Source organism: Aulostomus chinensis, chromosome 2, assembly GCF_037954235.1.
Source record: "Aulostomus chinensis isolate RoL2024-O1b breed Wild chromosome 2, RoL_Achi_v1.0, whole genome shotgun sequence".
In the NCBI taxonomy this organism is placed as follows: Eukaryota; Metazoa; Chordata; class Actinopteri; order Syngnathiformes; family Aulostomidae; genus Aulostomus; species Aulostomus chinensis.
Genome location: NC_141321.1, coordinates 28,901,427 through 28,921,426, shown reverse-complemented (window position 1 = coordinate 28,921,426; position 20,000 = coordinate 28,901,427). Strand labels below are relative to the sequence as shown.

The following is a 20,000-nucleotide window of genomic DNA, read 5'->3' as shown; positions in this document are numbered from 1 at the left end:
TGTAAAACCGTTGGTAAAAGCTTTGTATAAACATATATTCGAAGCTACAGTACAGAAAATGATGTCATAGGCTCCGCTGTAAGCTCGTCCATCGTTATGTTCCGCCTGTAACTGGATAAATTGTGTTGAGCATTGCACAACCCCCTGTGAAATGACTTGTGTCACTGCCAGAATTCAGTCCATTTGTAAAGTTATTAGAGCTGCACGGTTAAATTATTTTTTTTTCACATCCCAGTTAGCAGAGGGCTAACTGGATGTAGACGTACTGGCCGTGGCCTACAAAAAGGTGGATAAATGATTCTGGGCATCCCACACAAAGTGGTTCATTTTGCTATTAGAATTCAATCCATTTGGGGTACAAATATTTGGGATGTTTACTGCATGTTTTAACTAGTCGTCCATATTCAAGTTAGCAGACGTGAGGTAGCCGGCTTTGCTGATGGAGCATTTGCCGTTTGCTTCCTCCTGGCAGCTCGGGAATGTCGGGAATGTTGCCGCATACACGAACACCATCTTGTGTGAAATCTAGCAGGATTTACCTGGATGCAGTGAGCTCAATAAGCAATCAGGCAAACTTCATAATTTTTGCAAAGGCTTAAATGTGAGAGATGTTCATTTACATGAAAATGAAATGATGCACTGATTTCTATTCCTCTTGTCTGTTGCAGTAAGTTACTCTGTACTCTTCTTCTCACAAAATGCTTATTTTTACAACATTTTTCAGCAAATTACTGGAACTAATTGTGCTAGCAAGGCCATGCTTCCCTTACAAACAAGATCTGTGCTCTCAAACTAACTTAGTTAAATCTAAATTAAAATACAAAGGTTCAGCTCCCTGCCAGTATTCATTAATGCTAGTGGATATTGGATTCTATGCAGACACATTACTGTAGACTTTCAGGCATGAGAGATTGTGGAGACTATTGGCTTGAACTGAAGAGAATCAATAGAAGGGTTTACAACTTAGACACTGGTAGGCATCATCATTACACAGCGAAGCCCCTTCACCTGCTGTTATCGACCTCCCTCTCAGGTTTACAGCAGCAGCGAGCAACACTTGGCTTGTCTGGTGATGTCATGTACGCTTGTGTTTGTGTGTGTCTGGTATGTAGCAGCAAAGCATACAAAAACTGTCTGGGTCAGTGCGACATGAATAGGCCTATCTGTGGTATCCGTGTTTGAATAAATCACTTGAGGTGTTATATTGCAAAACGCAGCATGCAGATAAGTTGGAGCTGCTGTGTCCAGTTCCAGAAAAGCTTCAGTTGTTCCTGTGTTTCACTGATAAGCAGGCTCTGCTCCGGGTAGCTAAATAATTTCCTGTACACGTTTTACCAAAACCCAACACCACAGTAGCTCTCCAGAACAATGATTAGCCAGTGAGCTGTTTGGATACACATTCCTACCACAAGGAAGCTGCTACCCCTGCCCCCTCCCCCCAGTTCAGACACAAATTCATAAAGAAATATGCATAGTATATTTTACTGTGTTACAAATAAAGGAATGCATAATTACATCATGAAAAGCTATAAAAGCAGCCAAGTATAAGGAGGTCAAGGGTCATAGTGCAGCTGCACTTAAGAACGATGATGTGAGACGTGTAGAACAGCAGAAGTTGAGTCAAGCAAATGTCAATTCATGTTTTTGCACATGTGAACATCAAAAAAGTACACACGAGTACTGATAATAACGATTAGGTCTCACACACTCATCGCCACAGAGAGCCAAAATGTACAGTCCTAACTTAGTTACTACAGTCTGGTTTCCATCTGGCTGTCAACTTTGAGGGGCATCAGTGGATCCCCTGAGTGGCCATAGAGAGTGAGAAATAATAATTTTGTGGCCATAAGATATAAGTTGCTCTCACAATTTGATTAAAATCCAAATATATATATATATATATATATATATATATATACATATATATATATATATATATATATATATATATATATATATATATATATGAGTCTCAATAATTCAAACAGCGGGGGAAAAATCTTAATGAAACTTTGAGAACAAGTCATATCTCTGGGCCACCAATGAATCAGAATGTGGGAACAAAATATCGTGTGGCCTCAAAATATTTATTTTGTCTTTATATATAGTCACTCCAGTCCTCCATAGAAAACCAGCTCAGTCTGGGCTCTTAGTAACTGGGGGAGACCTTGGCGAGATTTTAAGCAGACTCATATTTATAAGTGAACACTGCCATTGTAAATACCCTCATATATGCAGGCATGAGTTAGAATCATACACCCAGTGCATCAAAAAGAGGGACAGCACGAGTGATCACTGTTCAACTTCCCTTGCCCCCCCCCCCCACCCACACACACCACGCCTTCCTTTACTTTACATTATTAAGAAGGAGAGGACTCTCTTAATAAAGTCTATTAATCACACTGGAGGAGCCGGTTCATCGGTTCACCCTCTCGCGAGGGTCTCTAATCAATCAAACTCTCTGCTAATGTATTCATGGGAGATGTAAGAAAGGACTTGTTTGACAGTGTTCCAAGGAGGAAGAATTTATTAAGTTCCCTTTACTGGTCAGCCAATCCTGAGGAGTCACGACTACAACCCCAGCTTACTCCACCTTTGTCCTCTCCGCCTGGGACTGTGAGTAAAAGAGCCTTCATATTGTATGAAGCCTGTACAAATAATGGAAATGTGCAAAATATGTCCTCTCATTAACAGTGATGAGTGAAAGCTGAAGTATTGGCATTTGTCAGATACGCTCGGAGTGTAAAGGCACTGTCGTACAAGGCCTCTGCTGTGTCGGGTGATGTCGAGACATCACTCTCCTGCGATCCTCTCAAAAGATGGAGAAAATGTGTCTTATTAGTTCACACGAGGTGGTGAAATTCTGTGCTACACCGCTGACTAATGTACAAAGCTGAGAAAGTGCAGGGCTGATGGTTTGCTGGGCCTCTGCGAGTGACGTGTGAGATGGGGAGGGAGCTGAGAGGGGACATCAGGCTGGTAAAATCATGCAGCTGTTGGAAGCAGCTTTGAGGCCAGGCGCTTTTTTTCTTTTTCTTTTTTTTATGAACCCACCCCTCTGCTCATCTCCTCAGTAAATGCTTTATAGGCAGATTAACATGGTAAAGAGATGAGGGAATGCAGCTCTGCCCCAGAAGCTTGTTAAAATAGTCCTATATACAATATTTCTGTTTAAAAAAAAAACAAACAATAACACACATTTCTACAATTGTGTTTTACGCTACGTTCTAAAATAATATTCACAAATGTCAACCAGTGTGAGTTAGAGAGGAAAAGTTAGAAACAAGCATATATTAAAACATGTTTTATAGAGGAGGGTGCATGGAAATCCCTTATTGCCGATGCTTTGTCCTGAGGAAGAACTGCAAAAGGGCTATGCTTGGCTTCAAAGCAGCATTTCCATAATTGCCCTGTAACTCGGGCCTGTCTGGAGGATCTGAGGGGGGCTGAGAAAAGCACAATCTTTCAGCTGGGTGAACGGCAAAAGCCCAAACGCCTCTTCCCTCTGGCCTGTCGGCTCGTCGCCCCCTTCCCCACTTGTTGCCTTTCGGATTCAGTGAAAGAATTTCTCTCTCTAACCTACATTAACAAAAGGCATGAAATCAGTGCCCTCCCTCTCTTGCGCTTCGGCCCCAGAGAATGTCATTCCTTCTGGGCCTTTTGTCCTTTGCTCAGCTCAGGGAAACAACCCCTCTCTCCCTACTCCCTGGCTATTTTTTAACGTGTTGCTGCTGCTGCTGCTGCTGCTGCTGCACTTTCACTTACATTCTAAATAATGAATGTACAAAAAAAAAAAAGAGCAGGGGATGCAAAAGTTGCACATTTTGATACTTTGCACCTTTTTTTTGGGCTCAGGGGTGTGACGGTTGTAACGAGCTGCGGCTGTGGAGCGTTGCGGTCTGTAAAGCCTTTGTATGTAGGTATGTGGTGTGTGGGACATGTGTTCCTGAGAGCAGATCCCCGCTCCTCCTGCGGTCAACTAACACACAGGCCGATCGCTTGCAAAAGGGCAGCCTCTCTTTTGGCCTGGGTGAGCACTGGGTGGGGGCGCGGTCGACAGTGGCTCATAAAAGGATTAGTCCACCACACAAAGACAGTGGGCTGCTTCTAAGCCTGACTAGGTCCACAAAGGAGGTGACATTTGTCTGTCTCCGCGGCAGAAAGGGGTGTGCCAGAACAGTCCGGGCTGGGGGCAAGAGGAGGAGGAGATGGCACTTGTGGTGGCGCTACAATGACAGAAGGGGTGGATGAGGTGAAAACACAAGCCTGACCCTCTTTATTTGGAGCAGCCTCTTCTTTCACAGGGCACCTCTGGCCCCCTCCAAAGGGCTTCTCTAGTGTTTATTTACTCCACAGTTTCTCCCTATTCACACATGGCCCTCTGATGGCTCCATCGGCCAGACCCTTGCCTGGAACTGCCATCCAACATCTCCCAGATCAATGAAGATTTCAAAAGACTGATTAGATTTCCTTTTAATGATTTCATCTTTCCTCAGTTTTTCCTCTTCTAAATGGCTATTTAACAGTGCATACTGTTCCCCCCCCCCCATCCCCCCATCCAAGTAGCTGTTCTATTTCAAAGTGTTGAGGATAAAAGGGAACTGCAGTCAACATCACTCAGGACAACATAAGCAATGTGATTAGTTTGGGAAAAGAAATTCAATTTATTTGCAGAATGTCAAAAGCATGTGTGTTTCTCTTAAGACCGCAGAGCTCACATTTACAGGAGTGCAATTTGATTGCAGTTTAATGTGATAAATTGAAATCAAAAAGATCCATGATGTCACATTCTTAGTATTTTTATGAGGTTTTGTTTTTAGCCTGCTACTTTAATTCCACCTGAACTCTCCCTCCGTTTTTGTTTTTTTTTACTCTGCTGTTCAGTAGATTTCCCTCTTCTTTTTTTGTGGCAGTAGAGTATGTGCTCTCAGACTCAGGGCATTTAACACAGCATGGACCTCAGAAATAAGAAGAGGAGTCAATGTTGATTATTGCTCATTAGCCAGGAGAACATCCACTTAACTTGCGAGGAAATGAGTGACACACCATGCCCCGCTGGAAATGGTCCCTCTGTAGCTCAGAGCGAAATGTTAGCTAATGCATTCCATTTGCTCTTTGTAACCAGGAGCAGGTTGGACACGTATGGCGACATAAGCAGGCGTGATTACTTTGTTTCTGCCAAGGCATTTTAATCCCTAATTTCATGCACTGATCAGAGAAGAGGCCCTGAGCTGTAGACGCGATCGCTGTCCCTACAGTAGCATTTCAATTGAATCCTTGTGATCAAGAGAGGACTTGTTCAAGGCCCCTCAGGAGCAAACATCCTGGAACACTGACGAAATAAGCACCGCACTTCATGATCACGTTCACCGTGAACACATGAAGCTCATTTTTATACACGTAGTTCCCTTTAGTTGTGTTTTTACTGCTTATTTTCATAGTAAATGAAAGTAACTTGTCATGCCAATCACAACAGAGGTGGTATTTAGTAATGCTACTGTCACTGTAAAAGGTACCAAAAACCACAGCAGTCTATGAGATTGTCATCATTTCTATTTTTGATCCGCTTAATTCCCACATGTAAACCTCATTGTTTTTTAAATTTCAAATTCTGTGCATATGTGAATGTGTTATTACACTGCCGACCACTCAAAGCTATTTCCCTCAACCAAAGGAAGTAGACAGGAACCTGAAGAAGAGGAGGGGGCATTACATCAATCAGCTGGCTGATGCCACTTATGAATATGCATCGCGCGGTTAGATGAGGCTCTCAAGGAAGATAATTGATTGGACAGGAAGGCTGCATGGTGAGAGGAGCTCCATCGGGCTCCGGAGCCTTTGCCTCGGCTGAGACGGTGTTAAATCAGACCCTGAACCTGGAGAGGATCTCCGGCCTGAGCGCTTCTCATCTGCACATGAACACACGAAGTCCCCACTGACCACGTCACTCTAGACGAGGAATGCATGACAAATTCTGGTTGTTGTTGGGTTTTTTTTTGGAAAATTTAAAGAAAAAAAAAATCTACCGTTGTGCAAGTAAATATGATCTACATAATGAAGTTAATGAGAATTATTTTTATCATTATAAATTAAAAAAAAAGATTAAAACTTCAGCAAAAATGCAATAACAATAATTGGTTTACCTTTGCGCACGAAAACCAGGAAATCTAGTTGATCTCTTAAAATGAAGAATTGAATGTTTTAAACGTGAATATATTTTGAATTTCATTTAAAATGTTTTTTTTTCCCTTCTTTTTGAGAAGAATCTGCAGCCTTTTTCTTCTGGGTCAACTTTGAACCTTTTAAAGGCCGGTGATATTTGATCACTAACTCTGACTAAATATGAATATCAATTTAAATATTTGATTTTTTTTTCTTTCATTGTTTTTTTTTTGTTGTTGGTCTTTCTCACATTTTCTTCGATTTTTTTGTCTCTTTTGTTTCATCTGACTTCATCTACTTGAAAGGATTTCAAAGATGATCTTGAAGTCCATGATCTTTTAACGAAGTGTGGCTGCAAATTCTTTAAAAAAAAACGTTTTTGTACCGGCGATTTTTCAGGGCTGACTTGATAAATGTGAATACATGCTGTCTTGCAATAGTTAGACTTTGTTGTGCACGTCTGTGATAATTCCATCTACCAAAAGCTTAATTCAGAGCTTTGGCCTCAGCAGAAAATGCACATTTCCTAAAAACTGGAGGATATGGGTCAAAAAAAGAATTACCCCCCCCCCCTATTTTGTGCACATTTTTAAAAGCATTTAATTCACCTATCAGGCCTGCTGTTCTCAGACAGATGCATTGGATTTCCAGATGATAAAACATCAACATAATACACGAAACCAAACGTCATGGAGGCAAATTTGTTAATGTTAATATCGATTTCTTTTAATCACAACTGATGGATAATTTAGGAATGAATGGGTAGATACAAATAAATAAACAAAATAAATAAATAAAAACCAAAAACGCTCAAAGTGCAAGCGTGCTTGCAGGGGAACATGTCTGACCGTGAGAGACTGTAGAGGGAGCTCCAACACCAAGTTTACATAATCTTCCTCTGATAAGGACACACACACACACACACACACACACACACACACACACACATGCAAATATCACAGCGCGGGCAAACAAAATAAATGGTGTTATTATTAGTTTTCCACGGGCCTATATATCAAAGTTATAAAAGCAGAGTTAATTGTGGAATATATGTATGATGTATGTGATGAGTAAAAACATTACAAATCGATCATGATGAGATTTGGGAGGTGCAGTGCAGTAATAGTAGTAATAATAATAATAAAAAATAATAATAATACAGGGGGGAAAAAAAAAATCCATCTTTAGGATCAGAACTCGGACCAAGCAGCCGTGATCCTCAAACAGCCATTCGTTACCTAAAGTCCCTTTATAGACCAAACCAATTCAGACGAAAATTAATGAAAGAATTAGTCATTTTAATGCGACCGCTACGCCTCTATAAGGATAATCCCACAACATTAATATCCAAATGTATGCCGCAATACTGGCTAATTATCCTTAAGTCCCTCCACTAGAAAGTATGATAAATCCCTCTCGAATATTTACTCATCGCTGCCATGGAGAATGAAGCCTTTACATAAAGCTGGCCACTTAAACACACACACACACACACACACACACACACACGCACGCGCGCACACACACACACACACACACACACACAAAACCAAAGCGATTGCAATTCAAGCTGCAAGTGTATATACACAATAACATCAAAAAGCATTCTGTCATATTTCCTCAACTAAAAACCAACAATTCCTTAAAGTTGCAGCAATTTCATTTATTAGCCAAAATATAGACTTTCTTGTACAATTTGGTTCACAAGTATGTACATATTCTTAACTTTATATACAAAACATTTGAACATCAAATCCTCACAGAACTTACGAAAAAAAAAAAAGAAAAGTAAAACTAAAAGAACTCACAGACTACAGGTTCATACATTATTACATTAGCAGTTTTACACAGGACATGCTTACAATGTAAGTATACAGAGATGTATTATTCTTATTTTACATTCCATATTCAAATTGAAATTAAAAGATAAACAAGGACAGGTGAGGGGGGGCTGAGGAAGGAGGAGGAGGAAGGGGGGGGGGGGTGGTGTTATGGAGAGGAAAGAGCCCGCAAGAACCACGGGCGCTTCTAGTTGAGGCCTGAAATACACAGTGACAAAACAAAATTGACCCCCCAAAAAAAGAGGAGTGATTTAAAAATAAAAGAAAAGAATAAAAGAAAGCCCAGTGAAGAGCTACAACTCAAAGTGATATAAAAGTGACAATTGCCTTTAAAATAAAAAAAAAAACCAGCCTGTAGTGATTTTGCATTGAGCTCATTTGCATGACCAAACAAGTAGAAGTGTAACGTGGGCCTGGACGACAGGAAACGCGCACACACAGGGGTTCCAAAAAACAAACAAAAAAAAAGGTATCTGAAAATGAAAGGTAATTTTGGTTAAAAAAAAAAAGAAAAAAAGGGAAAAAAAAGGCGTTTAAAACTAAAAGAAAGTAAACGGGATATGACATCAAAAAAAAAAAGAAAAAGAAAAATCCCCCAAATGCCACTCGCTGACATCCTCACTCTGAAGCTGTTTTCAACAACTTTTTCCTCTGCATCCAAAGGCACTAAGATCTTTCTGAAATAGTGTCAATGAAAATTCAACTGCATTAATTAAACAGCCTATTATTAGAGCCTATCAGGCGTCAGTACAAAAAAATGGAGTTGTGACAGTTGCTTGGTTTCATGAGCTCTGTATGTAAACAATTAAATACACATGGGCCTTATTAATAATGATATCACATGAATTGGAGGAGAAAAAAAAGGTTGAGGGGAGGAGAGGAGAGGATGGGGGGGTCACAAAAAAATCAACTTTTTTTTCCCCTTAAATGCTCTCTAGTCTGGACTTGATTTAATAAACCTTTCGCTCATCTTTCAATACATACACACGCTCACACACGCGCGCGCGCGCGCACGCACGCACAAACACACACACACACACGCACACGCACACACTCAAGCTGTTGTAACACTCTTCGTCTGTGTGGCCTACAGAGAGAAAATAACCCCATCAACAGGCAAAAAGACGGCAAAAGGGAAAATAAGAGAAATGAATGGAGGGCGATGGACTCGTGTCTCTGTCTGTAGGTTCTCATACATGCGCGTCTCAGTGTCGGGGACATGTACCTGTGACTGGAGTCTCTGAACTATGACTCTTGTCCTCCGTGTGCCTGCTGCTGTAGAGGGCCAGGCCGGTGGCTGTGGCCTGGTTTGCCAGTCCCAGATAGTGATTAGAGTTCAGTAAAGCCAGCTGGTGCGCCGAGAAGGCTCGGTTCGTCCAGTTCTGGATTTTTCCAACAGGACAAGAAGAGATGAGTCTGTGAGGAGCGATTATGGTTTGGGTCGCCGGCCCCGCTGAGTTGCTGCCGTTCATTTGAGGAGATTTGCGCGGATTGTCAGGGGCCGTGGCTGTCTCCGCCAAAGACCAGATCTTTGGTTTCTGGGCCGGGGCCGGGTTGTTTTCTGATGGCGGTGAGCTCACGGACACCGAGTTTAGTTTGAGCTGCTCTCCGTTTGGCTGAGACGTTTTGATTTCTAAAGAAGAGTGGTGGTGATGGTGGAGGTGGTGGCTGTGGAAGTGCTCTCCTCCTCCTCCTCCTCTCTCCAGCTCCTTGCCCTCTTTCCCCACAGCCTTTAGAAACCTCTGGTCGGGTCCTTGTAAATCCTCATAGCCGTCAGAAATCTCAGAGTCACTCCTCCCGTCTAGTTTGATATCTGAGTGCAGGTCGTCCTGGTCGTCCAAGTCGTCCTTGTTCTCGATATTTTCCGTGTCGATGTTCTCCAAGTCAATCTCCTCGTCGTCCTCCCTCTTGTCCCCCTCCTCCCCTTCGTGATCGCTGGTGTAAACATTCCCCTCTTCGTCGGTGCGGTTCCGGGGGGTCCAGGTCATCTTGTTCTCCTTTTTTAGCCTCCTCCTGGCGTTGGCGAACCAGGTGGACACTTGGGTGAGGGTCATCTTGGTGATGATGGCCAGCATGATCTTCTCCCCCTTGGTGGGGTAGGGGTTCTTACGGTGCTCACTGAGCCAGGCCTTCAGGGTGCTGGTGCTCTCCCTGGTGGCGTTTTTGGGTCTGGACGGGTCACCGAACTGATACTGGCCATATGGATAAAAGGCAGGGTGATGGTGGGCAAAGCCTGGGTGCTGGACCCCGGGACTGTCTTTCAGTTCATACTGAGCACCCTGCACAGACACACAACCCAGATTTATCAGAGTCGAAAATCCTTCAGATAATTTCCAGACAAACATCATCAAACCCCAGAGTTGGACTACAGATTTACAGCCATAAAACAACTGCATGATTAAAACAAAACACAAACAACGACATGTCAAGGCCTGCTTTAGTTCTTTTTTGTCATTGCTAAAATCGACACACAACTTTAGGAAATGTTTTAATATCAATATCGAATTAAAAAAAAACAACTTAGAAATGAACGACTTTTTAAGAACTTTCGCTCCACCTGCAAACCTCTTCCTGCTCTCTGAATTATCCAACAGCCTTAAACTCCTCGAGCAGCGGGCTCCGGATGAATCCCACCGGCGTAATTAATTTTTAACCACTTTTAACAATTCACACAAGATTGGAAGTCGATCGCGATGCTCTTTAAAAAAAAAGTTTAGGAAAAGACAACAGCTCCCCCTCGATGTCTGCGCTCTTTCTTGACTTTTTTTTTTTTAAATTTTTGTTCAACTTCAGAGAGAGTGGAGTTACTCACCAACTGATTGAAAATGGATATGTCGTTCGAGTAGGGCAGAAACGCTCCATAGCCTTGCGCGGCTGCGGCGAAAGGAGATCCGTACATAGAGGAGAGGACGTTGGAGAGAGCGCCGGACGGACTGAGTTCTGTGCCGGCCCGGGCATTGCTGGCGATCCCCTGGCGCTCCGGCGGGTATATCGGTCGGATGTACTGATATCCCAGCTGAGGGAAAGACATGGTGGCAGGAAAAGGGGGGAAAAGTGTGCTGCGATCTCACAAAGCAAGGGAATTGCTTCGATATCCACTTTTACAGTGTGAGCATGTGAGCAACAAAAGGTGCGAGCAAGGGAAGTCTATATTTCCTCGGGAACAGCCAGTGTAAACGATCCGGTTGCGCCCCTTATTTCTTCCTCTTCTTCTTCTTTCCACCCTCACTTCCCTATTGATCTGGATGGACTAAGGTCAGGTCCTTACAGATTGCTTTAGATTATTGGGACTCCCTTGCTCAGATTGACATTTCTAGTCGTTTAGAAGCCCCTCCTATTTCTCAAATCTCACCCCTCTCATACACATCACACACCAAACAGCGCTCTCTCTCTTTCTCCCTCCCTCCCTCCCTCCCCTCCCTCTCTCTCTCTCTCTCTCTCTCTCTCTCAGATAAATGCACTGACGTCGCGAGTTCTTATTTGAATGGGGTTTCAAATAATCTCATTTTATGGCTCGCCAATCTATTTCATTTGCCATTAATTCCTGCCTACCACCACATTTTCTTTTTTTTTTTAAAAAACAAACTTTAATTTATTGTTTTTGTCAAATTGAACAAATATTTGCTTTGACTTTCTCTTGAGTTTCATTTTAACCTAAATAAGCGGAGAAAGTTGCCGCTTGGAAACTTGAAAACCGGACAGTTTTTTTTTAATATTGTTTAAAGTAAAACTGCGGTGCAATTAAAAAAAAAAACACATAGAGTTTACACGCACATTCTACACTGATTCAGCCCACATTTAAATACCCAACATGTATTAGGCACCCGCCGAATAATTAATTAATTAATGTGTGCGGAGCAACTGTCAGTGGTCACGCTTTGTAATGACCACATATCAAAGGCTGCACCTTCCAGCTCCTCGCTGCGTCCCTGGACGCAAACTGGCTTTTCTTTACACCACTTTTTGAGGTGTTAGGGGCTCTCGGTGGCGGTGGGATCGCGGTCCATTCATTCTGTAATTTGGGACATCAAACGGGTCCCGTGTAGCCACTTGACATGAAAGAGGCAGCTGATGATGGGCGCGTTACACTGTTAATGAAGACTCGGCGTAAAAGGACCAACAGTGATGAGTAGTACGCGTTAAAGTGGAGTGGAAGCAGAAAAGTGTTTATTCTGGAGAACTAAAAAAAACCAAACCAAACAAAACAACGCTGATTTGTAATAATAATAATAATAATAATAATAATAATAATAATAATAATAATAATAATAATAATCAACCTTGCTTGAAGAAAGACAAACAATTAATCCTAAACAAATCCAGACAGGCTGCTCCAAGAAACCCACTTGATAAATTTGATTAAACCTGATGTTTCTTGTAAATAATACGACTTAAAACAAAACAAGGCAGTCAGAATTGAAATTCCGTGAATCAATATATAAAAGTGTGTACGGGACAACTATAATCGCATTTCCCCCCGCCTTTAAAACCAGCATCTGTTTTGTTAATCGTTTGCAAAACAACTCCAGAGGTCGAATTATTATTTCCCTCACTATATTTGGTATAAATCTTAATGCAATATTGACAGCGAGATGAAATCTCATCAATCCCAGTTTGATAATGCGATCCGGGTTTCCAAGAATTGAACTTGTATAATTTAATCTTCTTTTTGGAGCAGATCGTTATCATTGTCTGGGAGGGATCATGGCTGTAATTTCTCCTATAGAGCTACCATAAGGATACGCCTTGTTTCTGTAAAACTCTGTCCTGAATCTGTGTGTGTTCCTCGCCGACATCCACCCAACCCGGATTATGGGGTTATTAATTACAGCGGCTTGCTGGTGCCATCCGACCGGAATGGTAATCACTACATAGCAGTCAATGGCACGCACAGACTTAACACGCACGCGCACACGCACGCACGCGCGCGCACACACACACACAAAACAATCCAGACACTGAAGTAAAGATAAATGGATGGTATTTGGCATTCACGCAGCAGCATAATAAGTGTAAATAATACAGCGTAGAAGAAAAAAAAACATACAAAGAGAGAGAGAGAGAGAGAGAGAGAGAGAGAGAGAGAGAGACGTGGCCCTAATAAACATATGAAGTGGGGGACATGACTCTGAGCGTCCAGCGAGGTGTCTGGTTGCCGTTGTCCGCTAAGCAGCGCTCCGAGTCCGGATGGACACGTGTCTCTTCCCGGGACCACGTCGTTCGGACGTCCTCCTGAACTCCACCCACCCACACCAAGGAGCTGTGTCTGATTTATTGTCTCCAATCAAACGCACCACGCACTAACGTAACACTTTCACACCGACCCGGGAAACTGGCAGAGCCATAAAAGCATTAGGACGCGCCGCTCACCTCTTTCCTAAAGAGAGTCTCAGTAAAAAACAACAACAACAACAACACAAAAACAACAAAACAAAACAAAAACTAACCTTTACTTGACTCCAACACACACACACACACACACACACACACACACACACACACACACACACACACGTTATTATTATTACCTTAATTTTTTTTCTTAATTTCTTGTTCAAGAATGCCAGGAGTGCAATGGAGCCAAGTTAATTTGTAGGTGCTGTAAAAAAAGAAAAAAAGAAAAAAAAAAGAGGGGGGGCAATCACACACGACTTAAGGGCTGCGGGGAGAGAGAGAGAGAGAGAGAGAGAGAGAGAGAGAGAGAGAGAGAGAGACTCTGACGGTAATTATGCAGATGACACAATTTCACATCTCATAAGCAAACATACACGGCCTATCGCTCAACAGCGCTTCCTTATGCAATACACAGGACACCCGCGACACGTCGCAAATGATGAACCGAGACTCAAAAACAGGCGAGATCAAAGGCTTCAAACAGAGGCACTTCAAATTACACATTTGGATCTTTTCCATAATGTCCCGGTGATAGAAGAGAGAGAGACAGAAAACATTTCACATCACACGTGGAATCAATTTTAAAGGAGCCCTTGCTGATCAACAGCGGTTAATTACTGCAACGAAATGAGGATTTGAAAAGAAAACGTAATTAATGACCTTTGTATGTTTGTAGGAGTTGGAGGAGTGTGTGCATGTGTGAGGGAGAGATAGTCCCTCAAACCCACTGAGAGAAAGAGAGAGAGAGAGAGAGAGAGAGAGAGAGAGAGAGAGAGATTTCTCGACTAGCCAGACAAGCAGCTTTCATTTTGTTAATAATGTCTCAATGTGAGACTTTAATCAAAGAATTTAGACTAAAAATAATGAGGCATCTCCATTTCCACGAGGAGAAACTGGTTCAAGTGTTGTATAAGAGCGCAAGGACCTTGATTTACAGCCATTTTAATAAAGCATTCTCATCAAGAAAACCCACTTTTGAGAGAAGCTAAACGAATAAGGGATTTATTTGACATCTGCTCAATATAGATGAAAATAAATGACAAAACACACAACAAAAGCCCTTCGTGTAATTCATAAAAATGACTTTTAGTATTAGCCCATCTTAACACAAAGCAATTTGTCTTAGCTGGAATATACAGTTGTTAGCTGATGTTGTCAATCAGAAATATTCCTCAGTGGGTTTAAATTTAAACCTTTTAGCCTTTAAAACTAAATGCAACACCTCTAAATATGTTTAAAAAAAAACACAAAAAAAAAACAACTCGTGTCCCATTAGGGTGAAATAAAGGGCCAATAAATCCTGCGGTGTTAAAAGAACATTGAAGCTTAATCCAATAAATGAATTAGTTTCTAAAATTAATTGTTCTTAGCAGCAGAAGCAAGTGTACTTTGAAAATACATTTAAAGTTTAATTTTTTTTTAACTGTTAGGATAAATTAAATAGTATGATTTTAATTACACTACGCCAACCAATCATGCATATTAAACAGATAGCCCAACTTTGATTCACATTAAAGTAAAGCATTTTGGAAGCATTTCTCCTGCTCATACAATTTGGAAACAAATTAATAGTCAATGGACTGCAACATATAAAACTGGGTTACGACAGTGGATCAAAGTGAATTAACACATTACCTTGGAAATGTTTTACATTAACGTGTTCACCTCCGGTTGCAGCCGGCTACTAAATTTAAAAGTCAGACATTTAGGCTGCAAGCATCGGTTCAGTGAGAGATCCATTTTAGATTGAGGCATTAACCTCAGCTTCAGCTAAGTGGTCAGAAAGTTTTCGACAATGTGTGTACAGAGCGCCAAACCATATTAACTTAAATACAGTACACATGCAGGATGTTGGCTGTTGTAGCAACAGCTCAGATGATCAAATCCAGCAGTCTATCATAGTAGTTTAATAGTTTTAGGTGGTTTTAGGCTCCTAATAAATAATATCGAAGTAATAGCCACCTATTAAGGCCACAAAATAGTGACGACAGCAACACTCTTCAGTTTCCCCTCTAATATTTGTGTTCCATATTTCATATTTCAACAATAACGTACTCAAATGTCCCTCCAAAGGGTTCTCAGCCGGTTCATTTGCACCAGGAAATTAAAAGATGAGTTGCAAAATCATAATAATAAGGGGCAATACCACATAGTTATAAATTAAACTTCACGAGCGTACAAGAGTACAGTGGATTAGGCCCTGAAAGTAAATTTTTTTTTCCTTGTAGAAAGATTTCACATCGATAGAACTCAGCCCAAAGGGAATCCCATGTTTCATTTGTTATGTAGAGTCAACTGTCATTACTAAGGTTCCAAACATGCCTCCATCTACCCAGTGAACCAGGAGCTGAACTAAACGCTTCTTTTTTCCGTAGCGGGTTGTGTTGGGTCGTGATCATAGAACGTGCAGAATGTCGCTGATGCAGCTTCACCAGTAACAGTGCAGGTAACAGATTAAACACTGAGCATGAACAATAAAGCATTAAATGCAGCGCTGACGTCAGCTCTGTAATCAGCTCCTCTACAGTAACACAATGCTCACACGGTCGACATTAGCAAAGCTTCAGCGTCGTTTTTATCAATGTGCACTGAAGGTGAGATGTTTTTTTTTTTTTGTTTCCTCTCTTCCCACTCCGTCTCCCTCCATGTGCTGCAGTTTCCCCTGTATCAGTAACACAAGGCATTGATTTTACGGTAAAGTCACTTTGTAAAGGGAATGAGTAACTCTGGGCCCCACTATCACTGTATTACACGGGTATGGCCCACGTAACAAGATGAACATTGATTCAGCATTACGGATGATCGATAATGAAATAAGTAACTTCAGGGCCAAATTAAAATGCAAGCTGGCTTGATGCTGCCAGGCTCTGTGAGAGGTGACAGCAGGAAAAAGAAACGGTGGAGGGAGGGCGGGAGGCAGGGAGGGAGGGAGGGAGGAGGGGGCAGAAGAGGAGAGGAAGACAAGCTAGTAGCCAAAGAGAGTTTCCTGATTTTCAAGGTCTATAATTACATAGTGTCCGATGATGATGATGGTGCTGTTTTGAGGACGTTGAGAACAATGATGATAAAAGGCTGCAGTGTACTCAAATTTTATGATCCAAAGCACTAATTTGATTATGGTCAAAATGTTTTTATAATAATTAAAAAAAACAACAACAACAAAAACCCCCAGAAACCAAAGGGCAGTGAGATTTTATACTTTACCAAATACCTTCTAAAGACTAGACATATGCTATGCCCAGACTTACACAGGCCCAGCCAAGTTATTAATAAAAACGTCCTTCAATGACATAATTGAGAGTGAAGGTTACATCATTAGCCAGACGATACTCGTTTTATTTAATGTTAAAATTTGGCTAAATCTGACATAAATGGACCTGATCTATGATTTGCGAGCCAACTGCAGGCTTGAAGTGAACAACTCACTGTTCGGCATCCTGTGGTTGGGTGCTATTATCCCTGGCGTCCTAAAAAAATGATGGCATGGATGAATTAACCGCTGTCTCTGGATAAGAAAATTAAAAGACAGATATTTCTTTTTAAATTGTATTATTTAAGGCATCAAACAATGCCAACTGATCAGCAGGGAAGTCTGTCCTCCTTGCACCTTAAATCCTATCCTATAGATCCAATAAATTCTTTCATCATCTTCATGATTCCTCTACTGATTATATTTCTAGCAAGGGTAACATGAAAAATCTCTATAAGCTGCACAGCTATGCACTTTCCCACCAATTTCACATGCTTCTATTGTTCTACTGTGTCTACTTAGATTTACCCTAACACTCCGTGGAGCCAAACCATCATCCTTCCTTTCACAAAGTGGAACATCCTCAAGGCAAAACCAACTATTTACCATGACCATCCAACAAAAGTCCAAGTGCAACAGATGAGCTGTTTTCCCCCCGTGGAAGCATAACATGGTTTGTCTATTACGGAGTGTTTTGATCCAGCGGTAGCCAATGGTGCCCTTTCGTGGCCCCACGGCTCTATGCTGCGGCCAGAAAAATATCAGTTTCCCAACATTTTTGGCCTATTGAGCCAGACAAAGCCTCAGTCTTTCCAGCTGTTGCTGCTGCTGGTTTTTAGACTGGAGAAGAGGCAGCTGTACCAACATGGTACAGCAGAGCCTCCTCATTCGTGTGATGGACTTCGCAGGGGGTTCGGGGTAGTTAGCAGGTGGCAGGGTGATGCAGCACAGGAAGGATTCAAAATCTGGACGTGAGCTACTATGACACCAACGTTTTCCATGATGCTGCACTGCAAGTTACCACTTTGTCGTAGAAGACATGGAACTGTTGCATTAAACGCTGACTTGTTGGTGAAGGTCCTGGTATCTCATGAGCGCTGTGTCGTAGCCAATCAAACATCGACTCTTTCTAGAATCAGCCATGCTGATGTTGGAGTGATGCTACTGCTCACATGGACGCCGTGCATAGATTCAAGGAGGTCCAGGAAGTGTGCTGACGTGAATGCCACAAATAAAGGACATGCGCACTCGGTCTGTTTCAATCAGCCAGCAAGGAGTGAATAAGGTATGGAAGACTGTCAGAAGATGGCGCAGTAGAGGCGGCATAATGCACGGCTCTTATGAGGAAGAGGAGGTCCTCCGCAGCTCTCGGCCAGTGAAAAATGAGGAGAGGTCTTGATGAATAACTTTCCATTGGGCAAGTTGTACTTGTTCTTTGGTGCCAACGAGAGATGAAGACTAAATTGCGAGAATAACTCGAGGACGACGCCAGCAGCTGGAACAGCTGGTCAGTCACATGAGTTAAAGACGCCCGGCATCAGAACAAATTCACTTAAAGGGTTCCGTCTCCTGATTTGAGCATTTATTCATTCAAAACAAGCAAAACTCACCTTATGAGAGCGTAAAACCGTTTTTGGTTGTTGTTTTTTTTTGGTTGGTTTTTCCATTTTCATAAACTGTCACTAATGACAAACAGGCTCTGGACTTGGTTTGGAAGACCATTGTTAATTTCTCATGAGCGCAGATTTAAACCACAATGATATCATTATTGTTCAACAAGGCGAGTAAAACTGTGGGAGTGAAACTGCATAAACATGTTTATGATTTTGTGAAGGTGTGAACGGCCATATACCATGTTGAGAGAAATGTTAACCTGTATCAACTGAGATATCATCACACTCAAAACTTCCAGAACATGTCCTGGTTTTATCAACAGCATTTCCACATTAGTTATTTTCTTGGTATAGAAGAATAGTCTGCTGGTATTTTTATGATTTAAATAGGAATCCATCCCACTGGAAGAACTGTAAGGCAGAGTGGTGTTATGGTAAATTCGGGTCAGTTTTGAAAAGACAAAGCTTTTTGGGATGGAAAAATAAAAATAAAGTAGTTTCCTCAACACTACATTGTGACAAAGCAGCATTGACACTGGCATCGCGGTCACCTTCTTCATGATCTAACCCTCCATGTTCATGAGTGGCATCAGGAGCTATGAGTGCGGGTCCAGCGGTGGTATGTTACGGAGGTCGATGGGTGTGGTACTGGCTTTTCTAATCAGCTCTATTGAGTGTCCCAGCATGCCGGCAGACTGAGGTCAGGGAGACTCTACACTCAAACACTTAAACCTCAGCAGGGCAGCTGTGATAAGGATTTACCCAAAGAAGCACTAGCACTTATTAATGATGATAGTGCCAGGCACTGAGTGACTTCATGAATACCTAAGAGCGTGTGTGTGTGTGTGTGTGTGTGTGAGAGAGAGAGAGAGTGTGTGTGCGCGTATGTGTGTGTGAGAGAGAGAGAGAGAGTGTGTGCGCGTGTGTACATTCATGTTATTATTAGCCATTACAGTCAAAACAGTGACTAGTTGTTACTGTGGGTTAAACAGACTTGACAAGAATTATGATGATAAATTACCACTCTGACTGCCCATAAATGTTTCCACTACAAACAAAGACAAGTTGTACCTGTTTAATCAAAAATATAGAAAAAAAGCTTTGGTAATATGTCAGCAGATATGCTTCTTTTTCACTTGTGCAATTGTGCTTTTGGGCAGCTGTGAGTGAAAAAGAGCAACCATTAGTTGTTTTTCTTTGGGTGTATGCAGATAAAGACTGGTAGATTTTTCTGTAGCTTCATCAAAGCTCACAGAAAGATATCTTCATATCTACTTAACTTCGAGAGAATTCACATCAATATTAACACTGATCTTTCCCTGGGCATGATTAAGGTTAAGTTTGATACCACTTAAACTTCTACACATATACTACAAACCAACAATCATATTAAATGTTCACTCAAGAATGAAACACTTCTTCTGACTAATTATGATAACAATACATCACATGACTTCCCCACAAATGAGTCCGTATTCCCGAAACATCCATGTGCGTTCTTGTTCCTCGGGAGGAAAACCTTTCTACTGGCACCATCCTCTGGGGTAACACTTTTAGCCACCACTCGCTGTTATTTCAGCACAGCTAAAATGTCAGTTTGTTGCCAGTCCAAAAGTTTCATATTTTAAGGTGCAATAACATTTTATCTTCCAAGGAATGCTCAACGAACAAGATAAACAAAGCCAAACAAACACGAATATGCTTACATACATGTGTGCATGTGTGTGTGTGTGTTTGTGT

General features: G+C 41.7%; 2 protein-coding genes across 19 annotated transcripts in view; both read right to left on the bottom strand.

The window, feature by feature from the left end:
* The window catches only part of LOC147269674 (uncharacterized), a 353,014-nt gene that overhangs the window by 24,934 nt on the left and 308,080 nt on the right, over positions 1-20,000 (bottom strand). The window lies entirely within an intron of this gene.
* On the bottom strand, positions 7,807-11,305 carry irx3a (iroquois homeobox 3a). The gene is made up of 2 exons (XM_086195517.1): positions 10,816-11,305; positions 7,807-10,282 (listed from the first exon to the last, which is right to left on the bottom strand). Exons 1-2 carry the CDS (start codon positions 11,032-11,034, stop codon positions 9,209-9,211), a joined length of 1,293 nt encoding a protein of 430 aa, XP_086051643.1. The 5' UTR covers positions 11,035-11,305; the 3' UTR covers positions 7,807-9,208.

Bases quoted from the DNA above. Each gene is read 5' to 3' on its own strand.
- irx3a (XM_086195517.1), bottom strand. From the start codon at position 11,034: ATGTCTTTCCCTCAGCTGGGATATCAGTACATCCGACCGATATACCCG. The intron at 10,283-10,815 runs GTGAGTAACTCC...GTGTCTGTGCAG, and splicing joins TATCCATTTTCAATCAGTTG to GGTGCTCAGTATGAACTGAA.